Raw genomic sequence first — 25,428 nt, 5'->3', positions numbered from 1 at the left:
CTGATAAATCTCAGCATATTTTATGTCTCCCCCAAAACCCCACATTCTCTCTGGAATTTGTTCTGTTCCCTCCTCTAACTTGTCCCAGCATGCCCATCACTAACTTCTACTGTCCTTCACCCACTTCCCCGTGCGGCGCCCCCCACCCCACCTTTCCAGGACATGAGAGTAAACATCTGTGGCTTCTGTTTGCACACTGGGACTGCAGTTGAGAAGCTCCATTCCCTAAAATCCCTCCCAGTTCTTGAAGAAAGCCCCTGCTCATAATTCATGTTTTCTGCCCACACTTAGTACAGATCTCAGTGCTGTAACATTAATTCTATAATTATCACCTTTTTTTAATGGTTCCCTGGTCTCTTTGTTCAAATGTCTACACCCTAGATTTGGGGAATCACTTTCTGATACTTTTTGTTTTTTACATAATAGAATTCTGCCATACAGCCCTTTCCTGGCCCACTGGCACACCTGGTAGTTTTTCTGTGCGGCCACAGGAGGATTTCTGTGGAACTTTCATACCAGTAGTAAAGGTGGCCATAGTAATATTGAAGAGGTCCTTGGGAAACATATGAGTAGGATATACCACAGGAATTAACAATTTTCAGGCTACTGTCTTAAATTGTAACTACACTGTTTTTCTAAGGAAGTTGCTTAATTTGCATACAGAGAACACACAGGACTACATTCTAATCGGGAACCAGTTCATTTAAAATGCAGATCTCAGAAAGTGTGCATATGCTAGTTTATATGCACACACTATATTCCTTTGAGTGATAAGTTATGAAATATTTTTGCTAATTTGACACTCCCTGATAATTTTCTCCAACTCCTAGAAGTCTAAGTGAACACAATGAAAGAATACCACTTTTAAAAATTATTTATAATATCTTTTTCCCCAGAGTCAAGAATAAATTTTTTAAAAATTAATAATTATGCAGGTTTATCATTCAAAAATAATAAAAAAATAATTTCACTGGACACTATGCCAGAGTTCTTCTTAGCATTCCCCAATTAACTAGAAACTTTAAAAACACACTGCTAGTTTGCTAGATTGTAGTAGGTCAGCATGCACACTAAAAGTGTATTAAGGTGGACTGCTCTATTTATTGATTTGCCCTGAGTCTGCTAAAGGCTCCAGACAATTGTCTGCAGAAGGGGCGGGAGGGCCATACACGATCGAGGTCATGCGCATCTAGCCAATTTGTAAGACGATCCTGCAGCTCCAAGCCATCAGCAACCCTTGCATAGGGGCACCCTCATGCATTCCTGTCAAGTCATCTTGTGAAAGGCTGCCTGCTTCCAGCTTGGCTTGGATGTGCAACCTTAATAAAACTCACTGAGGTCTGGGAGAAAATAGCAGATCTGCAGCAGATAGGGTAGAGGAAAGGGTCTAGAATATGTACACGCAGCTAACTCAGGCAGGCTCCACGCTGAACGGTTACACAGAGAGGAAACAATAAATCTCAGCTACTATGCAATAAATATCTCAAGTTTTAACTAAGGAAACTACCATTACAGTGAAATAAAAATTAACATTTTAGAACAAAGCTAACAAATGGCTAGTTTTCTGTGATTCTTCTTCAAAAGCTTTCTTTGAACGGGAGAAAGTTAAAGAGACAAGCGGTTTTACCTGAAATAAAGAAGTAGTTTAAAGGTCAGAAGAAAGGAGCAAGTTTTGCGAGAGGCACGGAAAGAGAGTGCTGGCAGTACAATGACAGTTTTCCTTTCCTTAGCTTTCCTCGCTGCCATTCTGACTCACGTAGGGTGCAGCAACCAGCGCCGGAGTCCAGAAAACGGTGGGAGAAGATATAGCCGGATTCAATATGGGCAGTGTGCCTACACGTTCATTCTTCCAGAACACGACGGGAACTGTCGTGAGAGTAGGACAGACCAGTACAACACAAACGCTCTGCAGAGAGATGCTCCACACGTGGAACCGGATTTCTCTTCCCAGAAACTTCAACATCTGGAGCATGTGCTGGAAAATTATACTCAGTGGCTGCAAAAAGTAAGTGATTGCTTTCGGTTTCTAATTGCATGGAGCCTTTTCCGTCCTTGTACTGTAGCTGACTTAGAGATCCTTAGGGGAGCATTTGTGTGTTTACCTTTTGCTCCAGGGGGGCAGTGTTTGCAAATGCAAGAGGGCTTTCTCTCTGTGGCTTCAGGGACCAGCCAAGGTTTTTAGTTTTTTGCTAGCTTATGAAGCTGTGGTGGCACCCCATTTGTGTATCTAACAATGGCACATTTTATGTTATCTGTTTTTCTCATATTTAAGATTTAGCTTGAGTTTTCTGACTGTAAAAACCCAACTTTTAAAAAATATGTACATTTTGAGCAAGTTGGCAAAAAGAAACCAATAATGACAATACTAATTCAGGATCAAATTTACTACACCAGGAAATTTTGTGCAGCCAAGTTGGGAAATTGTCACCACATACTTATTTTTCAACCTGTAGGAAAGTTAACATGAGCTGAGAGTAAATATAAAGAGAGATATTTGGTTGGAGAAATTGTGTAAGTTTGTAAAGGAAACTAGATTTTAGCAAGTAGTAGAACGGTAGAGGACTGATTTCTGAAACATTCTGTCCTTGAGAAAAAAGACATCAGGAGGATAAATGTTAACGTGTCTGCATCAGGAAGAGGTTGTGTGCCCATTATGAAAGGGGAAACAGAGCTGGTGGCGTGCACCTGCAGGTTTGGACTGAGCACAGCACGTAGACTTGGCTGTATTCCTGAGGTGCCTTTTCTTCCCTCTGGACACAGTAGTTACAGGCAGTGCCATGTGGGAATGTAGGTATCCAGATGAATGTTAACATGAGTGTGCTTGTAATCTCAATGTAGAGAAATCAAATGGAACATTTTATTCAGTGTTTCTCTATAAATCATTTAAAAGTTTTTTTTGAAAATATGCCCCTCAAAGCATGAAATGGTTTCTGCAGTTCTTCCTCTCTTTGCTGTGTTTAACTGTGTAACAGGTAAGCAGCAGATAACAAGTTTACTCAACAATGTCACTTGTTATAAGGGGGGCAAATCTCCCTATTTATGAAAAGCCTCCCTTCTGCCCCCTGGGGATCTTTGCAAAAAATCCACTTAGTGCGTGTATATAGATAGGGATGTAACCAGTGTACTCATCTTTAAGTTAGCTGGTTAACAGGCCAAACGTTTTAAGAAGATAAAAGACAGGGAAAACATAAATTCTCTTTTCTGTTCCAGGTGGTCACGCTCACTTAGACCACTGCCTGCTGAATCATGCCGAGTAATAGTTATTCTACTTTTGTCCACTAGGGACTGAACTAAGATCACTGTTATTTTATTTGACAAGTTAAATGGAACTCAGTCGTTTTAGTTTTGAAACCTGAAATTGCAGTTATCTTTTCATTGTGGACTACAGGTAAAAAAAAAAAGGTGGAAGAATAGAAAGCAAACAGAATCCTGCCAGCTAGGGTAATTGTAACTTAAATTTCAGATACTAATTACAGCTCTTTATAACAGGATATCTGCTCTTTGCTTTGGCAAAGCTTATTTCCATAGTAAGCAGATGAATTTGGTTGAATCACTTAATATTATTCTCAATATACTGTCTATATAGTTAGTTAATGAAAATTCAATCATTTAAAATTAGCCTGGATTCTTTGAGGAGGGTAGGAAAGGAAATTTAGTCTGTAATTGTCTTGAATGAGGTATTTACCAAAAATGTGATATTTTGTTTTCTTAAAATATATAATTAAAATAGTGATTTAAACATAGCAATGCATATGTTTTGTTGCTATGCAATTATTCATCAATGACAGGGTATATACATGATTCTACTGGGCTAAACCATTCATATGTTTCAGTTGTTAATTTATTGTGTGAAATAAATTTGTTTTTTGTTTGTATTGTTCTTGGTCAATGACTATTGTATAGTTTTCAATTATAGCCACGCAGAACTATTACATTGATCTTTGCTAGTGTGAATGGAGCTGAATATATGCTGAAAATGTCTCTGTTGGTATGAGTCAGAGCAGCTTGGCTTGACTATTGTCTGCTTAAATTTGCATATCTTTTGTCCTTGTTAATGCAACTGGTCTGAGGATCAAGAAAGCAAATAATTGCATTCAGCAAAGAACTTGCTAAAGGCTTTCATAAGTTTCCCTTAATTAGAGGCTTTTTTTCACTTCAAGTTCTGAATTTCACGTAATGTATTTATTTTGATAATTCAAATGGAAATCTTTTTACAGTAACCATTTGGTATGCTTAGTACTGGAATTTGTACTACTATTTTGATTCCAAGTAGTTGTGTTAAGATAAGAAGCAATATACTGCAGAAACTGAGACCATCAGTGTGTAAGTGCAATTCATTCATTCATTTATTCAAAAAAATGGTTAAAGCACGGTGATTATTATGCAGCTCATGGAATCACTATCAGAAAAGCATTTGATGGAGAATGTGTGTTATCGATGCTAGATGCTGTTAGATGGTGATTTATATTAATCCAGTACCTTGGTTGAAGTTTGATAGGCTGGATTCTTTCAAATATTCTTCACAAGACACTGGCTGTCACCCAAAGTCACTTCTGATACACTCTCAAGTCTCCTTCCTCAAAACTTTCCTGCTCTCGCAGCTGAACAAGATGAGAAGCAAGGTATGAAACGGGCAAAGGATGTTTTGGTCACTGTAGGTGCTGGAACTGTTCATTGTTATCACACTGGTCTTTTGATGTATTAAATTGAATTCGTGAAGATCAACTTTCCTTGGTAACTTGTTGATTAATACCAATACGAGGTAGGTTGATAGCATTATTCTCTCTTGTCAGGTGGGGAAGAACAATAAACAATATGCTCAAAAATCACAACTTTATTGGGTGAAACACTGGGGCTACATGTCTAGGTTTGACTCCCTTCTATCAAAAGGATCTTCTCAGAATTATTAACAAACCACACTCAATACCTGAGAGCGACCAGATACCGGGATAGTAACAGTAAGTAGAAATGGCCTTAGTGGCTTTGACATATTTTTCTGTGATTCCTTTCACCCTTTCTATGGCAGAGAAATGTCTAATATTTAATGTCTACTCCACATCTTATGCTTTTTGAGACATTATTTTCTTTTCTTTTTCCCATATCCTAAAAGTTCACAAATATGTGTATTTAAAATATTAAAATGTATAATATATACTTTAGAATTCAGAGGAATGCTTAGAAAACCTGTTTTGCCCTTGCCAAAGGTTACCTTTCTTTTGGCTGAAAGCCTGAATGAATTGAGTCAGAAACATGACTTAGAAAATAGCATCTATCTACTATAAATATCTCACACTATCTAAGATTGATGAATTGAAGATGATTTGTAGAAAATGTAGTTATGAATTGCCATTCAGAATATTTTAATAAATGAAAAAACTTTTACTGGGACGCTTGGCTAATGTTTTCTATTTGACAGTATTTTTTGACTTAACAGCATCCTGTACTTGTATATTGTAGTCTTTGCTTTGGAAAATTAGGATTTAGCATACTATTATCTAAAACACACTAACAATGATGATGATCTTTTTAAAACCAGATAGTACATATGTTAGCCCATACTAGTATCCACTAGAAGGTGACCTCCATGAGGCCACTGACCTTGTGGGTCTGTTCATTGCCATATCCTCACTTCCAGAGCAGTATATGGTCCATAGTAGATAGATGATAAATATTATGAAAAAATGAATGCATTGTTATGTGTTGTAGTCTATACTGTACTATGTACTATTAATATTTTATTTTGGATATACACCTACCTCCCAAAATAGATTGTAAGCTGTCAAATAGGCAAGGGCTACATCCTATAATTATTTTTCTCCTAATATTAATTAAGGCAATAATTGAGTTTAGAGCAAGTGTCTATTAATGATTTAAATTGTATTTACCCAGTGATCTAAGATCTCAAAAACTTCTACAGTCACTCTATTTTGTCCTCTTAATTATTCTTTAAAAAGCAGCCTTGTTGCCCATTTCTCTTGGAAAGCTACCCACACTCAACCCTCCCGGGCTGAGCTCTCCAGCCTTATCAAAGTACATTGCAGGTATCATGTTAGCACTTCATGTTGTGTGGTTGTTGTTATTCTTAGTATTTGTTTCAAGACCTATTTTCTTTTCTTTTTAAGATTTTTTTAAAAGATTTTACTTATTAATTTTTAGAGAGGGAAGGGAGAGAGAGAGAGAGAGGAACATCAATGTGTGGTTGCTGGGGGCTGTGGCCTGCAACGGAGGCATGTGCCCTGACTGGGAATCAAACCTGCGATGCTTTGGTTTGCAGCCCGCACTCAATCCACTGAGCTATGCCAGACAGGGCTAAGACCTATTTTCTTACTTGGACAATAGTATAGCGAATGCCTCTTTATCCATTTTTATATCTCCTAAGATGTTTATTAAGTGTCTGAACAATACCTCTGTTATCATCATAATCTAAAGATAAAAAACAGCAAGTGTTCAAGTGTGTGGTGCTAGGTATAAAATCATGCAAGTTAAGGGGCCCTGCAACTACTTTCAGATGCTAAAATTGCTTTAACCCTTGGTGCTAGTTACTTGAAGGTCAGCTAGATCTTCCTCTGGGAGAAAAAACATTTGTACTTCCAGACCAGTAGGCAAACATTTACTGCATGCAACAATGGCATGTATTTACACATAATATCTGCACGTGTGAACCTAAGTAACTCAAATGGACTTCTCATCTGTGCATTGTTTCGGTGGCTGCTGACTGTGCAATACTGAGCCAGAGGGGATGTTTTGTATTTTATTTGCACATGTGGAGAGACTTCCTGAATGTGTGAAATGAGCAGACAGTTGCTAAGTATTTTTAAAAAATTTATTCCTGAACTTGAAGGAAATATATATGTATAATTTATGCATAAAGATAGAAAACCTGGCAATTGCAAGAAAGGTTAATAGGAATCATTGTCTTTTAAACCCAGTTGCAGATATATACTTAGCTAGCTTTATCTAAAGAACAACCCCTGATTTTCAAGCCAAGGAGGAGCCCTTTAGTTAATAGCCCTGTATTAAATTCTCAAGAAATAGTTGGCTGTTATTGTTTGCTTGTAATGTATTAGAATCAAAAGATTCAAGAAAGCATAAAAATCTTTCTGGTCCCCAGAAAGTGGGAGGTTGGAGCTCTAAAGGCCATTTGGATTTCTCTGTAAGAGGGAGCGAGCCTCTTCCCACACATCCCCATTGGTACATCACTAGTTTCAGGACCATGGCAAGTAGGTCCTTTACTATGGATGATGGCACCCTTCCTTACCCCTGACGGCCATTTCACACTGAGCCTTGTTTTACTAGCACTTCTCTCATATGTAATTATGGGTTCAGTGCAATTTAAAATGGATAAGGATGTGTCATTCTTTCCTTAAAATCCCCCTACAGTTTTTCATTATGTAAAAATAAAATCCAAATTCATTACCATGAGGCCCTATATGATGTATTCCCACATTTCTCTCTGGATTGACCATTCACCACCTTCCTCTCATTCCAGACACTCCAGAGACAATTGCTTTCTTGTTATTTCTCCAGGGGACTAGCTCACTCCTGTCTCAGGGCTGTTAGATGCTGTGCACTTAGCTCAGAAAATTCTTCCCCCAGATGTTGGCCTAGATGGCTCTTTCTCTTCATTTCAGGTCTTTGCTCACAAGTCCTCTCAGAAAGTCCTCTCTCAGTACCATTGCCCACCACCTTCCCCCATTCTGCTAAGTGACTTTTCATCATATTATATCATATTACTTCTTCGTGGCATTTGCCTCTGTGTGACCTTTTATGGCTTAATGTTTGTCAAATTGCTCATTCCCACTCCCTCTACTAAGAATGTAAATGCCACAAGAGTTCCTTGTCTGTCTTGTTCCCTATAGTATACCTCACTCCTAGAAGGGTGCATGACACAAAGTGGGTCCTCATTAAATACTTGCTGAATATATTCTCTCACACTCTACAGACTGTGAGGTAGATACTGTGCCTGTCTTGTTCACCAGTGAACAAGAATTAAATTATTTATTTAAATAATACATAATTTATTTATTATTTTATTTATTATTTTTTATATCAGATCTACTTTTCGGGTATATAGTTGGAAAAGTTACCTTTTTTAATGAATAGAGAAATTAATGAATTCCATGGGCAAATTTGGACTATAAATAAATATATGTCTGAAAATAAGACCCAACTATATTTCATATATTACCTTGCAAACTGTGTGATAGGAGACATTTTAACTTATCTTCTGAGTTTCCATCCTCTATATCAAGGGTCAACAAACTATAGCCCTTCAGCTAAACCCTGCCAGCCGCCATGTTTGTAAATCAAGTTTTATTGGCACACAGCCACACCCATTAATACATTGTCTATGCATTTGTAAATAAAGTTGTATTGAAACAGCCACACCCACCTTGCTTACATATTGTCTATGTCTTCTTTCTTCCAACAAAGCTAGAATTGAAGAGTTTCAACAGTGACCAAATGGCCCACAGTCTAACATTTAGTATCTAGCTTTTCATAGGAGAAGTTCACTCACTCTTGTTCTACATCACAAAATGTCCATGGTATTAACATCAGGACCATTGTGAAGTAAATCGTGAGGTTTGTTGTGTGGGAAAAAAAGACTGCCCTCCAGGAGGCCCAGTAATCTTCTGGTCCAGGCCAGTTGGCAGAGAGCCTGACTAAGCTATTTCTTGGCTTGGTAGTGAGACGTGCTGTGAGGTGACATTTTAGAGTAGTATGTATGGGCAGGGAAATTCCATGTTTTTTCTTTCCCCTGTCCATCGGTCTGTGAATACAGAAGTCTTCCCAAAGCAGATACGTGTTAAAAGGGAGAAACACCTGAATACCAGGACAGACCAGCAGCCTCTGGCTACACACAGATAGTGCCAGGGTTCTCTGCTTTCTTTCTGTGCCTGTTTCATCCTGCTGGTTGTGGCCTCAGCAGGACTGTTGCCAAAACATTGGAGGCATTCTGTTTTCACAGGAATTGGCCTTTAGCTCAGCCTTTTACATTCAGTCTGTCTAGAAGCCTTTTCTCCCTCTGTCATCTATTTAGATATAAACATTACAAGTATTCCCACTTGTGTGGATGAGGAGAGGGGAGAAGCAACAATTGGATTGCTTAGCTACTAAATACAGAGGTTTGTCAGCTCCTGTGCTATATAATTTGATAATTAAGGAGGGTGTTTTGTTTTGTTTTGTTTTGTTTTGTTTTTAATTCTGCCATGGCCTTGTCTCTGTGTGGAAACAGCAGTCTTTTCTTGGGCTTTGTTGCTCTTCTTTTCTTTTTTTAATACCACAAGTTATATTGTGTCATTTGCTTCGATACAGAGCCCTAATTACATTCTGAGTCATCCTTGCCTTTTGTTCCAATACAAGATTATCGTTTGCTGTGACGTTAGGAAGTTCCAAACCCCCTTTGCTCCTGGCCCCTGGTCTGAGGGAGAGAAGGCCTCTTAGTGTTTAAATCTCTTTACAAAATGTACAAAGGATGTGCCCCCTCCCTTATCAAAGAGGTTTCTAAAGAATGAAACACTCTGTGGATTATCTTTTCTTTTCATTTGGAGACTCTGTACCTAAACTATCTTCTCTAATTCTTACATAGAAATATTACCAGAGAGAGATTTTTTAGGTTTGTTTCGTCTTAGTTGCCTATCCAAATGATCTAATTTCTTCCTTCAAGCAACTGGAAAGGTAATGTGTAACAGAGAAAGTGACGTAAATTTTATAAATCCAGATACAGCCCTGCTGGTAGCTAATAACTTCATGAATAGTATATTTGGGCATATCTGAATCTTTTCTTTTGGCAGTAAGTATTGAAGAATATAGAGTGAAATACATGTAATAAGTGTTACTTTTTACATATGCTATATGACTCTGCAGGTCAATTATTACAGTTCCACACTGGTATGTATTTTCTAAGTTTGTGCTGAACTATTCAAAGATCATGCTAATTAGCGCAAGCATCAAAGATGTGTCTAAAATAAATCACTAGCTAAAATATTAATAAAACACAAGTGAAATGCAAATATCCTGAATCACCAAAATTACTGGTATCAAATAGGTAAACTTACCATACCATACATTTCAATGGCGTGGCTAATGATAACTTTGGATGATAGTTTATTTTAAAGGTTGGTGACATTTGTAGTTTAACTCATTAGTATACTTTATACGTAGTCTCTATTTTGTTTATGAAAGCTGAGTGAGTTGAATTATAATACTAGACCCTAAATATTATTGGAGAGTTTCTATTTCAAGGAAATAAATAAATATTTTAAAATCCCAAATTACATTTCACCTCTAAACCTTTAAAGATAGTTCCAAGATTTTATAAAACATTTTGATACTGTTCTTATCTTCACTAGTCATGTGCAGATGACTAAAGGCCAATGGGTATTTATTGCCACTAAAACTGCCACACCCAGCAGAACTTGCACCCACTTTGTCTCGTTTTACAGATATAAGAGGTGGGAATTGTATCATTACTTACATCACCAGCCTTTTCTTCATTTTCCAATTTTACTCAGTTTTAAATAACAAGAACAGAGCTACCATAAGCAGTTCTGTTAATACCTATGCAATAAATGAAAAATACACTAAATAAATTGAATATTTCATAACTTTAAAAATGTTAATAAAACAGTGAAATTTTAATATAAAGCGTGGGGCAAAAGTAGGTTTCCATTTGTTAGTATGGAAAATAACATAAGTGTTCAGAGGAGTACCATTTCAAAAGGGCTGCAATAAAACTTTCAAATGATCAAATATTAGGTAGGGAAAGTTGCCTACACCAGTCTGGCAGGTGGGAAGAAACATCATACTTGACAGTTTGAATGTTTGTTGGCAATCAGATGTAAAATTGTCCAAGTCTGCCGTATGCAAGGCAGTTTAAAAATATTAATGTGTAAATTACAAAAATACAGGTTGTTCTAGACTCTTAAGTATATGTTGGGGCCCATGCATGTTTAATATGACCCAAACATGTTAAGATAATAGACTACTCTTGAAAAATTAGTGACAAATTGTGTGGCTTATTTCCTGAAATATCCAATTTCATGATAGTTTATATTTTTCTATTTTAAATTTAGGAATATGACTTATATAGATTGATTACCTGAAAAGTGAAGCTACAATATTCACTTAGAACAGAAGTCATTGTTGAGTATAGTGAAAAAAAATCTGCATTTTGAGTAGGCATTTTAATATTTTCCTGATTTTGTGTTTGAAAATTTTGTTTTCAAAACTTCAAAGTTCTTGTTAGATGTACTTAACCTCTGCTTTTACTGCTAGTATGTGACACCAGGAATAGGAATCCCAGAATTGCCACTTTCTTGCTCATTTGTGCTGGTTATTTACTTTTTGAGACACTAGTCTGGACTGTGAAGGTTAATTTAGTTTAGACTAGATAAAATCATCCCTGAAGCTTCAGCATATCACAGTGCACGAAAAGAGAGCAATCATGTTGCTGCCTTCAAGTCTATCAGCTCTCTGGAATTATTTCTCTTTCTTTAGAGATGAACAATGCACGACTCTTTGATATACTGATGAGTGAAGGCTCCAAAACCAGGGCTTGTGTGCATTTCTTATTAACTTTTTTATTATTTTAGATATGAAAGTTCTATTTTTTTCTGGCTTCCCAATGGCTTGCTTTTTCCCAAATACCAGTTTGTCCATCCTGCCCTTTGGATACTTCAGAGATTCGAAAACTGGAAAAGAGAGGGGCAAGGCAGTCCTCGGAGCTGGGAAGATAAAAGGACTCAAAGAACTCTTTTCTCAGGCCAGTCTCGCCTTTTCATTCCTCTTCTCTCCTCTGGTTTTGTTTTCAGGAAAGTCCTATGTGATCCTCCTCATACTGTCTGTGGAGTGGAAGTGCTAGAAAGAGGATAGACAAGAGGGAAGGCAAATGAACAGGGAGACCATTGACTGTCCCTTTATTGGAGGCTGGGGAGGAGGTCACAGTGAGGGGCCATGAGATTATGGCAGTGTCAGGAGAGATGACAGTGAGTTCTGTCATGGGATTTTAGGATACAGGCCCAAGCCATAGAGCTAAGCTCCTGCCATTAAGAAAGGACAAGCAGCTAGTTAGCCAGTTATCTGATTAAATGCATACTGCGTACAAGGTGGTCTGCTAGGTAGTGGGAGGTGACAATGAATCTACTTACAGCCTTTGTTGTTAAGAAACTAAATCCATTGAAATACACAGGAAAGTGAGCTTTGTTTGAGTTTACTTTACAGTGTGCATTGTTTGTGCACAGTATTTCCTACGTGAAGTCTACAGATGCTAACGAACAGTGACAAAGTGTGTTGTACCTAGAGCCAGACTGCCCAGATTTGACTCTTGACACCTCTGCTTCCTTGCTGTGTGACCTTGGGCAAATCCCTTAACTTCTCAGTGCTTCGCTTTCATTACCAGTAAAATTGAGGTCGTAGTTACAACATAAGAGTGATTGATTAGAGTAAGCATGATTCTTTTAATTATTTGTGTAAGTTCCTTCACATAGAAAATGTTAAATAAATACTAGTTACTCATTGGGGCAATGCTGGGTTACAGTAATATTTAATGTTGAGCACTTTTACCAACTCTCAGGCTCTTTGGAAGACTTTACATGTCTTGATTTATTAAATACTTTCAAAAGCCAGTAGGAGGTAGATAGTAGTATAATTTTTCCACACAACAGATGAGGAAACTAAGTCAGAGAAGGGGAAGTTACTTGCCCAGGAACACCCAGTATCCTGCATTTCAGCCCCATCAGTCTGGCCTCGGCTCTTAACCAAGCATGGCATTAGCTACAGCAACTTCTCCATATCCCCTCTTGTCAGTCCTCAAGCCTTAAGTCTACTTGTTTTTTCTGTAGTAGTCTTTGCATCTAAACCCTAATTCTTTCATACTAAATGAGTTGCCCCTTTCTCAAGGCTGGTTTCAGGCAGCCATTTGTCCCCATCCCAGCTCTAAAACTCCATGGTTAAATTTACTGTGACACGTAGGTTATGCTGCTGATTGAAGCACAATAGTCCAATTCTCTCTGCCCTCCCACAGGTCTGTTAACAAATAGAGGAATCCCGAGTCTGCAGTCCCTCCTCCATGGGCCCTCCCGCCTATCTTCTTAGAAGCACCATCTCTTGAAGTGACAGAGCTTAATTGAATCTGACTATTTATCTAAAAACTTCTAACAACACAAAGAAAAGCTTACAATTGCTTTACATGAGGAGAAGCAGCCTATTTTAAATAGGTTCCGTTCAATTTAATGACCCTCTTCTTGAATTTATCTGTGGGCAATCCTTCTTGGAAAAGCAAAAAGCACATCCTGAAACTTAAAATATTATTTGCATGCACTTTCTTCTGTGGGTCATTCAGAGAGTTGTAAAAATGAGAAGAAAAGCCTTGTTTTCTCAGGCAATGACCTCTTATCTCACTTCCTATTTTATTTATCATTCCCTCTATTAATTAAAATATTTCTGGTATTTTGATCCAAGGCCAAAACACTGCAACTTGCAGGAGTTGTGACAGCTCTTTCTGTCTTGGTTTCTGATCTCAGAGGCTGGCGACTCCGATGCTAGGTTCTGGGGACTGTGGCCTTCATAGCTAAGTATCACTCATCTGAGGTGGAAAGACCTCAGGCTGCTCTGACTTCCCTTTGTCCATTCTTCTTCATGGAGTCCCAAAGAGGGCAGAGGACAAAACAGGGTGGGGCCAAAATAGAATTCAGTCGTGCTTGTCCATCCACTTTTGCCGTGTGGGACAGATTTAACACATTCAGGAGAAAACAACCGATTCAATGTGTGTCCACTTGCTTGACCTGAGTTCTGTGGAATGCTGAGGATCAGCAGCAAATGGCATGTCGATGTTGCAGGTGCCTCATAGGTAGGGGTAGGATATGGACACAAATAAATGCCTGATGTGGTGTGCATCCTACCTGGGGAATCATTTTGGTCAGTGAAGTGGTCTGAAAGATTCTAGTGCTGATGCTCAATAACAAGGACCTTTCCCCAATTTGCAAGAAACTGTTGTATTAAATTAAGGAATATTCCTTTCTCAATTTTAGGGGTTTCTTTCTTCATCCCCTCCATATTGTTCCTCTTTCATCTCTTGTGCCTGATACTTTTCGTCTCTCTCAAGAGCTAACGGAAAAAATAGCAAGTATATATCAACACAAGTTACCTCCTATATTTAGTCATATAGTTTTTACTTTATGTGGACACACAGTTATGGTGTGATTTATCTCATCTATATATATAACATAATCCCATTTCCTGATAATAAAGTGCTATTGCTTTGTGTATGGAATAAATCTATTTACTGCAAAGATGGAAGTGGATATAGGATATATGTATTATTAAAGCAAGTATGAAAGTGACATTCTATTTTCAGAAGGTTGTTTAGTAACAGACCGGGTTTTAATAAGTCTACCTTGGCGAAGCAGTGTCATCATCCAAGCAGGTAAGCGCATATATTTTTATAAATAGTAGGTATCACCATATTCATTTCTTAAGAAAAAACTGAGGACCAATGAGGTCAGGTGATTTTTAAAAGGTTACATATTTGCTCGGAGGACAGATTTAGAATTTGAACCCAGGTACTCTGAGGATTAAATCTAAATCTCTTTCTTGTTCATAGCTCTTCCCCTTTTCCATCACAAATTAAAAGACATTTTGACTGATGGAGAATGGAGAAGAGGTTCAAATGAATGGTATTTTCCTCTTGATTTCTGGAGACTATACCCAGAATTAATCAACTTTGGAGATCAGAATAATGTGCCATCTATGTATAAAAATCACTGTAAGAGAGCCACTGTTCTTCAAACAGCTGCTTCCTAGCCTCATTCCTGACTGTATGTAAATTTTTATTTAAATGCGTATGTCAGCTGTTTTTACATGTTTTTTCAAATAAGTGAGTTGCTTACACAAACTGCCTTAGTTGAGATTACCCTGATATGAGTACACAAATGAAGAGAATACTTTAAACTAATTTATGTGCACTTTGGCTTATGAAGCCTACATTATAATGCTAGGCTGTATTTCTTTCAGTTAAGGACCAAATAGTGATAAATTATAGTCAATTCTTTAATATTTCAACATTAATGAATCTAGGTCTTGTTTGTAGTATTTATGGGAAAATGACCATATGCCATATGTATTTTTAAATTTATTTTAGCTCTTCAGTGTATGAAAGTAATCATAGATCCCAGGTGTATGCTTAGGAAAAAAAGAATAGAAAAGTAATAAACTCTTGTGAAAGTAAAACTGTCATTGTCTCTTAATGAGAGTCAAAATAAACTAATGAACTAAAGAGACTAATTCAAATAGATGATTAAAGTTAACAATGGAAGCGGAAATCCCACACTCAGCCCTCAACAAAGCTCGTAACTGAGAACCGAGTACATATAACAGCTAAGAAGCCTCTATGTCATCGTGAAAGGGGAACTCTTTATCTAGCGACCATTATGTTGCACATGGGACCAAAGCTTACATACTTTGAGTTCACAAATCAAACTTGTACAATTTCCAGGGGCAAAGGTCACTGTGGAAATGAATTATCCTGAGCATAAACTATCCCTATATATTATTCTACTATATTGAAACATCTTCTGCTGGTTCTAATTTTGAAAGTCATGCCCAAAAATATATCATAGGTAACTAAAAAATTCAAATAAACTCTATAAGCATATTTCAAAATTGCTTATATTTCAAATAATTTACCAACTATTGTGAGACTTTCTCTTCTGTCAAATACACAGTATCTCCTGTGGAAAATGAGATGAACTGTGGTTGGCCCTTCTGTGATTTCTGGGTAATTGAGAAATTAATGGCTGGGGCGATTTTCTATCAGGAAGACACACAGGTTTTAACTATCCACTCAGGTTTTATCAGAATTTTTGAGGAAGGTATAATTTAAAAAATTATGTAGAGTTTCTAAATTTAGAACCAAAAAGGTGGGTAACTACCCACCATGTTTGAGTACTGTTTTATGCAAAGAAAATGCAATTTTTAAATTTATCAATGTGGAAAGAGTATAAATTAAATTACATAGAAAATAAGACTAAGTGTAATTGTTGGTTGTATTTTCTAAACATAGTTATAATCATATTACGTGTATATCTATCTATCTATGTCATAAATAGCATTATGTCTTACATACCATCATCCCATAAAACATTCCCTTCCCTTTGAATCTGTCTGAGTCATAAAGGCAATCAGTTTTCATCTTGTTCATCGCAGTACTCATGCTCGGAGTCCTGACCTCCATGTTAGAAGTTCATTTACCTTGAGGCCACTGTGCTGTGAGGAAGTCAAGCCACGCAGAGAGGCCATGTGTAGGTAGCTGCCCTGGTTAGCGAGTCCCCATTTTTTGAATCATTCTAGCCCAGGCTTTAGACAATTGAGTGAATGAGGCTTCAGATGATTCCAGCCCCCGTTCACTTCATTACTTCCAAATATGAAGTCTCAGGCATCACAGAGTAGGAAACCACTGACCCCTACTGTACCTTGTTTGAAATTTTGATAGAGTCCCTGAACCTAAGGAGCACAATTGAATGGTTACAAGCCACTCAATTTGCGGATAGTATATTAATGCAACAGTAGTGACTGAACAGCCACCACTTACTGAAGCACAGGTGCAGGGCTTACTGTGTCCCCTGTCACTGTAGGAATCACTGAAGAGCACTACATTAGGTGTGAGCCCTGCCTTCCAGGCGTATGACATGGGTGGGATGTCATATGTGCGGGTTTTAAGCCAATACATTTACTACTTTCTTTGCTCTTACAACTTAACTATTTCAGTTTCGCATAAATGAAGATTCAATAAATGTAACTTGAAAACTGCACATATATTTGTATTCCTTTGAGTAAAATAGTGACTAGTAAGAATTTTACTATCTTCACAGTAGTGTTTGTAAAAATCCTGAGCCTTTCTAAACTCCAACTCAAGTAGAAGTTCACAATACGAAAATGATATACTGTATAGTTTATATGGGTCTTAATGCTTATATTATTTGCAATTATTTAGATCATTTAAAAAGTATAAAAATCTCAGTGAGTTAATATTTTTGAGAATTGAGACATGAAGCTATTTTATAACTATGCATGCACTACTTAACCAGGCATGTTTAGGCTGTAAGTTTAAATCCAGATGTTTCTGAAAGCTGTTACTGAGCAAGGCTAACTGGTGGTCTCCCAAAAGTAAAATGAGTTAGCAGCATCTGTTCAATCCCCAGCAGTTTAGAATTTCTGCAGTAAAATCCATTCCAGAGTCTCCCCTTCTTAACTGATGAGCATAGGATTTGGACTTGAATGAATCAGGTATAGAAACGTTATTGAAATATATGATGTATTTTTGCTTATTACATTATATATTGGTTGAAACTTATTGGAAAACAACATAACACTAAATACAAAGAATATAACTAGTGTTTATACCCCTTGACTCAGCAATCTTACTTCTGGGAATCATTCCCAAGGAAATAATTCATGAAAAGGATAAAAGCAATGTACATGTACATGTTCATTGCAGCTATCATAGCAGGAACATTGGAAACAATAGACATTATTTATTTGGTATTTGCTAGGATACCTTGCACACATGATCTCTAATTATTAAAAAGAACTCTGAAAGATAAGCAATATTATCTACAGCTTTGAAGGAGGAAACCACACACAAGCTTCCATAAGCGCTCAAAGGCAGACCTGGAAGACACTCCAACCCAGGATTGTCTGCTGAAAGGCCCTGTCTTCAGTTACACCATAACTGCAGGTGTTAAAAATCATACTTTCTTGCCCTGGCTGGCGTAGTTCAGTGGATTGAGTGCAGGCTGTGAACCAAAGCATTGCAGGTTCAATTCCCAGTTAGGGCACGTGCCTGGGTTGCAGGCCACAGCCCCCAGCAACCACACATCGATGTTTCTCTCTCTCTCTCTCCCTCTGTCTCTCTCTCTCTCTCTCTCTCTCTCTCTCCCCTCTCTAAAAATTAAAAAAAAAATCATACTTTCTCAAGGGAAATGTCCACAAGGTATTGAGTGAATACATTTATATACCTAAATAGTTATAGCAATAAAAAATAATAGCTAATATTTTGAGGATTTCATATGTACCAAGTCTAGGACAAACTATTTTTTTAAAGAATGTATTTATTTATTTTTAGAGAGAGGGGAAGGGAGAGAGAAAGAGAAGGAGAGAAACATCAATGTGTGGTTGCCTCTCATGCACCCCACGCCAGTGACCTGGCCTGAAACCCGGACGTGTACCCCAACTGGGAATCGAAATGGTGACCCTTTGGTTCACAGGCTGGTGCTCAATCCACTGAGCCACATGAACCAGGGCTGGGACAAACACTTTAAAGTTGTTATTTTATTTGATCCTTGCAACTCTGGACATAGATACTGTACTCTGTACTTGTCCTCATTATAGAAAAGCTCTACATATTTTACAGCCTTGACTTTGTGTGAGGATAGTGGATGGTGGAAGAGTGGGTGTGTATTTGTAAGCACATGCATAAAACCATTGACAAGATACATACCCAGGATGCATTTTTAATGGTAGAGTTGAAGAATATATTTTGCATTTTATATTATTTTATGCCTGTTGTATGTATTGTACCATGTGAGCATGTACAACTTTTATAATCAGGGTAATGTAAGCTTTATCTTATTAAAGAAAATAGGTATATCTAGACTGAGGCCAGATGCAAATAAGCCAGAGTGAAGTAGAAATGATGGGACCTTGACCGTGTTAAAATTTCCATGACTTTTTAAAGTAACTGTTCTCAAAGCAAGGTAAATGTAAAGGGGAATGTTACTTTTCTGTCACTATTTCCGTTATTATTCAGAAATAGTAACAGAATTTTCAGGTAAAGGAAATCTAGAAGAAATATTTTGGACTAGGATTTTTCCTTTCGTAACATCACGTTTTATTACCCCAGTAGCTACCTTCCTTCATAACCAACCCCACATCCACTTTCATATTGTGGTGGTCATTTATTCATTTCATAGCAATTTTTCTTTCTTCTCTTTTTATCTAATTTTGTGGATAAGTTGATATTGGAAGCTCCAAAAATGTTGAATTACAGACAGAAATTGGGTTGGGGTCATCCACAATCCTCAGCTAATTTTATTATTTTTACTCAAAGGAAGTAATTAAAGTATTTTATTTAAGACCTATGGAAAGGTAAGTTATAAAGCAGAAGTTGCATGGGTGACCTAGGTTTGTAGATTATAAAACCAGAATTAAATGCTCCAGGACCTGATGTAGCAAAAAGAGCAGAAAAGCATATGGGAAAGAGATTAAGGAAGTTAGGATTGTATGGCACAATACATATGAAACTACATTGCAAGATCTTAATATCTATCCCAGTGCAAGCTACAGTGGACATCCAGAGCTTTTCCAGAAGTCAAAACCTAACCATGTCATTTTCCTAGTTAAAATGTATCCATGGCTCCAATATACCTTGAAAATGAAGTTCAAACTCCCTATCTTAAGATGGCCCTTGCTCATGTCTCCAGTCTCATCTTTCACAATTTTCTCCATGTTTCATGCTGTAAATATATCTAAATCCTGGCAGTTCTATGCAAATATCATGATGTATTCTTCTTTCTTAACGCTGTGATTTCTGTGCTGCTGCAAATTCCTTACATCTCTCCTGCCCCGTCCTCTGTGTAGAGTAAATGAGTGGAAGGGTGGACAGATGGATGATTGGAGGGATTTGTTAGTAAGTAGGTGGATTACAGGTTCTGCAACTCACTCTGAGGCAATGGGATTTGATAGAAAAAGTGGCTAACAAAGATGATAAACGCTGTCAAATTTGTAAAGGACATGAACAGAAAGAGTAATAGTCGTGAGAAATGGTTTTGGATTCTGCAGTTCATTATGAAACAGTTCCTGACAAGAAGCTGGGATGGTTGGAAGAGTGGCCTGCACTCACCTAAAGAAATAAAAAATTAAGGTAAACAGATGAAAGGATGGGGAAAACAGCTAGAGAATTAAGGTGAAATTCTGAGGGAACAATAATAATAGCATTTAGGTAAATAAAAATAAAACTGGGGACATTGCAAGAGTGCTTTACTCAGGTAATGTGTCCTGTGAAAAATGTAAAATTACAACTGGAAATGTTTCTGTATTTGTGTCATATGGCACTATTAACTCTACATGACTTTAAGAGTAACTCTCAAGATTGCATAAATAAAGATGGCCCATTCCTATCTTTTGAAATGAGAGGAAAGGACAATCCTAAGGTGCTTCAAAGTTTCTTAATTCAAATAGAAGTAAAGAGCTCCACTCTGTCTTCCGTTCCTTTGTGCATCCCACGTACTTACAGAATACAGTACAGAGTGTGTTACAGAATAGAGTTGGATTACTTAAGTCTAAGGTTAATAAGCCTTATATCCAGGCTCCCAAATACTTAAGACTACACATTAAGCAAAGTATATACAACTCTATTCTATTTGTGTTATAGTCACACTTATATGAAGGAGTGTTTTGATTTTTTAAGTCTGTTTGATTGTTGCAAATTAAGTAAATCCCACTGAAAAATAATGCCTTTTGGCTTCATTTTGAAAATAAAGGCATTGACCATTTCAGTGCAGAATTGGGTAAGTACCAAGAGCTGTCTCTATTCAGAGAGACATTCAGGTCTAATAAGTGATATTTGCTGACCTATGTGTCTTTTGTGTTATTTTTATTTGTTTTAAATGACCTGAATTGAAACTTGTGTTTTCAGTTGGGTAATTATACATTAGTAAGCATGTGTATTTTTTAATAATAAAATGTGAAATACTCTTCAGCATTTATGAAGCAGATGATGCCTTGTAATGAATTTTGTGACTTTGTGTAGACAGAGAGATATCCCAGTAATATTAGGAATATGCATGCCCTGGTAGCCATGCAAGTTTCAGATAAAATGTTTAAGTAGAAAATCTGGTTCTGTAAAAGCATTCTGTGTTTGCTGAGTAAGAATAATGGTTTTGTAACATGGAACATGTGAATATTTAAGCACACGCATATTTATGCCTAGAAATAAAATACGCTCACTGGGAAATTCATGTCCTCTTAAAAATACATACTCATATTACATTCTCATGACTTTATATCGTGGAGTCTTATTCATTAAAATCACCACAACCCATGTGGAATTGGACACCTCAAACTAGGCGATGACTAGTTCCAGTGGTAGTCGGGATGGGGAAGCCGTTTATGTTCTGTAGGACTGAAATGAATGAGGCAAAATGAGAAATCGCCATTTAGTCATCCTCTCCTCTTTAAAAAAGACAAACCAGACTTTGACATGCTTCCTGCCTTTGTTATATATGGGAAAGTGTTATTTTCATGGTATTTTGTGTGTATGTGTGTATGTGTGTTTGCATGTACATGTATGGAGTTCAGCTTTCAGCTTTCATCATGGGATGGATTGTAAGCATGAATTGGGCAGGCTACTTTATCTCTTTCAGCTTGAAATTTCTGCATCTGTGAAACGATAATAACAATGCCTTCCTCATGTGGTTGTTGTAGTGATGATATGAGACAAGATTTACTAAGTGCCTTGTAACAATGTCTTGCACAAAGCATATGTTTAGTAAATTACAACTGTTTTTCTTTTTAAGTTTTTAAACATTCTCTTTACAAGTTGCATCCAACAAAGCTAAGTGACTTTATTAGGACTACATGACTTGTTAGTAATCACATAAGGATTGCTTTAAGATTCCCCTGTTCAAATCCCAGTGAACAAATCTTAGGTGCAGAAGAATTTAAAATGATTTATGTAGGTATTCCACCCCTAAGGAGGTGGAGCATGACTCCCCACTCCCTAAGTGTGGGCTGCACCTAGTGTCTTCCCCTGGAGGGCACAGCACTGAAAAGGAAAAAGAGAGTAACTTTACAGTGTAGAAATCTGAGAAATAAAATAGTGCCTCAGCAAGGGGATGCAGGTCAGGATCAACAGTGATAAGTTGAGTTGATTTGATAGTAAGTCTGCTTATCAACCAATGTTCTGAGAGTAGCACAGTATAGTAGCTTCTTCTGTGGTCTCTGCAAACCCCAACCTAATCATGACAAAAACACCATGCAAATCTCAGGTGAGGGATATTTTATAAAATATCTGACAAACACTCCTCAGAAATGTCAAGGCCATCAAAAAAGGCAAGAGGAACCTAAGGAGAGATGATGAATAAATGTCATGTGGCATCCTGGATGGGATCTTTGACAAAAATAAATCAATAAATAAAACTAAGGAAACCTGAAAAAGTATGGACTTTAGTTAATAAAATGGGTAAACAAATACAGAAACAAACAAACAATTCTGGTGGAAACGGGTACTGCCTTGAATCTGATAGACAGGCATGATTATGTTATGAATGAACTCTAGATGTGGCCAAGCCACATCACTTCCTTCTGGTGTAAGATGAGTGCTCTCAGGAAGAGTCTAAGAAACAGCTCTGCTGGGCATCAGTTGCTCCTTATAGAGAGCTGCTCGAAATGGAAAAGTCCTGAAAGAATAGATTTCAGATTCTCGGATCTGAAGAATTCTTTAAAAGCTTCCTGAAATAAGGATGACAAGGCCTTTCCAACCTGTCCTAAAAATGTGGAACGCATCCAAATATTTATGGGTGATACGGTAGTTATATGCAGGAGAGATTGTACTTTTGAAAAACAAAGTCCCACCAGAGTATATAAAAATGAATTTGCCAGATCACTGAGAATGCATTAAGTGTGACCTGATGTATTTTATTACCCTCCTACAATAATACAAATGAAAAAAAAATTAGTAAGTTTGCTAATAGCAGTTACTTAACATAACATTGTAGCCTCTATAAATGTCTCTTCTAGACCCTTGAGGCTGCAGATTTATACACTGAGTAAGGAACCTTAAGATACAATTTTTCTTCCAAAAAGTATATTAATTTTCTTTGTCCATAGCTAAAAAGCTTACAAGTTGCAACAGAGCAAGAGATCAGAATTGTATCATTTAGTTGAAATATTTACTGTAAAACAAGATATCCTTAAATTTTTATTATATTATAACAGATCTGTAAAGTATTATTGTTTGTGAATATGGATATGGTTTATGGTTTTGACCTCTCTGTACTGTAACAGCTACAGTAAATAAAACGCAAATTGTACGCAGATCAATCATGAAATATTCTCTGTTCATTTAACTTTCAGAAAGGGGTTAAAGGTACCACTCAAGCAAGCCGGCAAAACCTGCATCAGGTTATCCTTTCGTATCCACAAGGCCTGATATCAAATCTCATGGCTTGCTAACTCGTAACAAACCTGTTGTGTGTTAGCTAGGAGCTTATGAAGTACAATTTGAAAAGCCAGGAATCTGACTTGGCTCTCCAGAAAAAAAATTATAGATAGCAGTGATAAAATTGCATAAATTAGGGATGGCAAAACATTCTGGACTTTGACCATTTTAGGGTTGATTTGTGGGCTGTTACTGCCCTTTTTCATTTTCAGAGATGACACAGTTAATGCTAGCGTTCTCCAGCAGTGTGAGAATGGTTTTGCCTCAAGCTTGTTTGTAAAGACATTCTTTGTACACGAGAAAGTCTGTCCTGCAGCTTGTGCACCGGGTCTACAAAGCCCGTGGTTGATCAAAATTTGTTCTTTGTGTTGCGTTCCTTAATTTTGCCATTCATTGAATATTTATCGACTGGTACCATATAGACAAGCATGATGCTGAAACAATGGGTACAAAGGTGAATGAAAACAGACATTATGCCTATCCTTATAAGGCATACAGTTTAGTGAGGAAACTGATACTAATGAAACGGTCACATAAATGTAAGTTAACACAATAAAGAAGAGATTGATACAACGGACAGTAAGAGTCTAAAATACAAGATTGGACTTTGTCAGGATTTGAATTGTTCAGCTACTGACATGCTATAGACACTGCAAAAAGTTATTAAAAGAAAAGCAGAAAGGACTAAATGCATGAGCCCAATTTGTCTATAGTCTATGCCTGTCTCTGTGTGTGTATAAGGGAAACCCTAGAGTTTTGTGATTTTACTCCCCCAAGTAACAAGTGTTTGTCATGGGTTCTACAGTTACTGTTCTTTTTTTTACCACTTGAGCTTGACTTTTACACAGCTGATGTGAACTGGGGAAGGGCAGAGGACGCTGGGTGTGCACAAGCTCAGGTGTGCCAGTGCTGTCCTGAATCCCTTGTAATTTGATCTCAGTCGGAGGGTTTCCCTTCACCTGCAACAGGCCTCCTGCAATATTTTAATTTACATTTCTGGGAGGATACAGGGTCAAGACACGGTAGAGGACTCTTGTTTTCCATTGCAAGATGTTGGCCGAAATTCTCTTTTAGTTATAACATTAATACATATTCAGAAGTAGCTTGTTAGATACTCATCCCATTCAGCAGCATGTGTCCAGGGTGGGCAGTGAGAAATTTTGAAATAACTGTATTCTGTAACCTTGTGGATAAAGACCTTGTTATTACTCTTGCTATACTATGATGTATAGGTGATATTCATAAAATTGCTTTAAAAAATAGCAAATCCATATTAAATGTGACCAGTAACAGAAATACATTGAAGAATGCATCTGCACAGATTAATTGGAACAGCTGTTTTGATTGAAGAGACCTGTCAGGTCAGCATAACAACTGGTTTCAATGACTTTTTTAATTCAATATATTTTTTTGATGTAAGTAGTGGTGTATAATATCAAGGCATCAAAAGTACCCATTTCTCAGAATCAGAATATGGACTTTAATGTTGGAAGAAAACCTGAAGCTTATCTAACCTCACCTCTCAACTATGTTTTCCTGCAAATTTGATCCCTGGCGGTTCACCTCAGTTTGATCACGCAGAGCAAAGGGGGACTTGCTACTAACTGGGCAGATGTAAGAGACAATTCAACTCTTCATGCAGTCATGAATCCTAGGAATTTTTCTTCTGTATTAAGTTGTTGCTTCCATTCATGTTCCTCTGAAAAGACAAGTCTTTCTCTCTTCTACCCAAATACCTCCAAATATTTAGTATGAAAGTAATCAGATTCCTCAACTGGAAAAGGAGAGCTAATACTGTTACCTCCTCAGATTCATGCAGGAATCAAAGCAGACAACTTGTTTCAAGTGTCTCCAGCTCACCCCAGCATGTAACAGTACTTTATCAGCATTGTAGTTATTTTGGTATTGTTGTTATTGTATAGTTATTTCTCTTCCCTGTTTTGTTTTGTTTTGTTTTTTCACACAGCTAGACATGCTTTGCCTCATCATCTGTTCTAAGTAGACTTTAAGGTCAATTTTACCTTAAATTATAGAGCTGAACCCAGTATGCACGTGTGGTCCTAACAAAGAAACCATGAGACTGTTTTGTTCACTGGTCTGGACAATCTGCTGCTTTTATTTTAACCTAGACATTGCCCATTCTTTGTAGCTTATCACACCACTAGATCATACTATCCTAAATAAGTCACCAGGTTTCTTTATGTGATCAACAT

The 25,428-nt window shown here is 37.2% G+C and overlaps 1 protein-coding gene across 4 annotated transcripts in view; it reads left to right on the top strand.

The window, feature by feature from the left end:
* The first annotated feature begins 1,294 nt into the window (after positions 1–1,294).
* ANGPT1 (angiopoietin 1) overlaps positions 1,295–25,428 on the top strand; it is a 244,037-nt gene continuing 219,903 nt past the window's right edge. For 3 of the 4 annotated variants that reach the window (XM_045861501.1, XM_045861500.1, XM_045861502.1), the window contains exon 1: positions 1,295–2,005. In XM_045861501.1, coding sequence (XP_045717457.1) covers positions 1,709–2,005 — 297 coding nt within the window. In that variant the 5' untranslated portion in view covers positions 1,295–1,708. Of the gene's footprint in view, positions 2,006–2,909; positions 2,973–25,428 lie in introns of those variants that run through there. The other variant, XM_045861503.1, reaches the window with a different exon arrangement.

The sequence above is a fragment of the Phyllostomus hastatus genome, unplaced genomic scaffold, assembly GCF_019186645.2.
Source record: "Phyllostomus hastatus isolate PE091 unplaced genomic scaffold, TTU_PhHast_1.1 phas_scaffold_21, whole genome shotgun sequence".
Taxonomy (NCBI): Eukaryota; Metazoa; Chordata; class Mammalia; order Chiroptera; family Phyllostomidae; genus Phyllostomus; species Phyllostomus hastatus.
The sequence above is the reverse complement of the archived record's forward strand: the minus strand, read 5'-3'. Positions and strand labels throughout refer to the sequence as shown.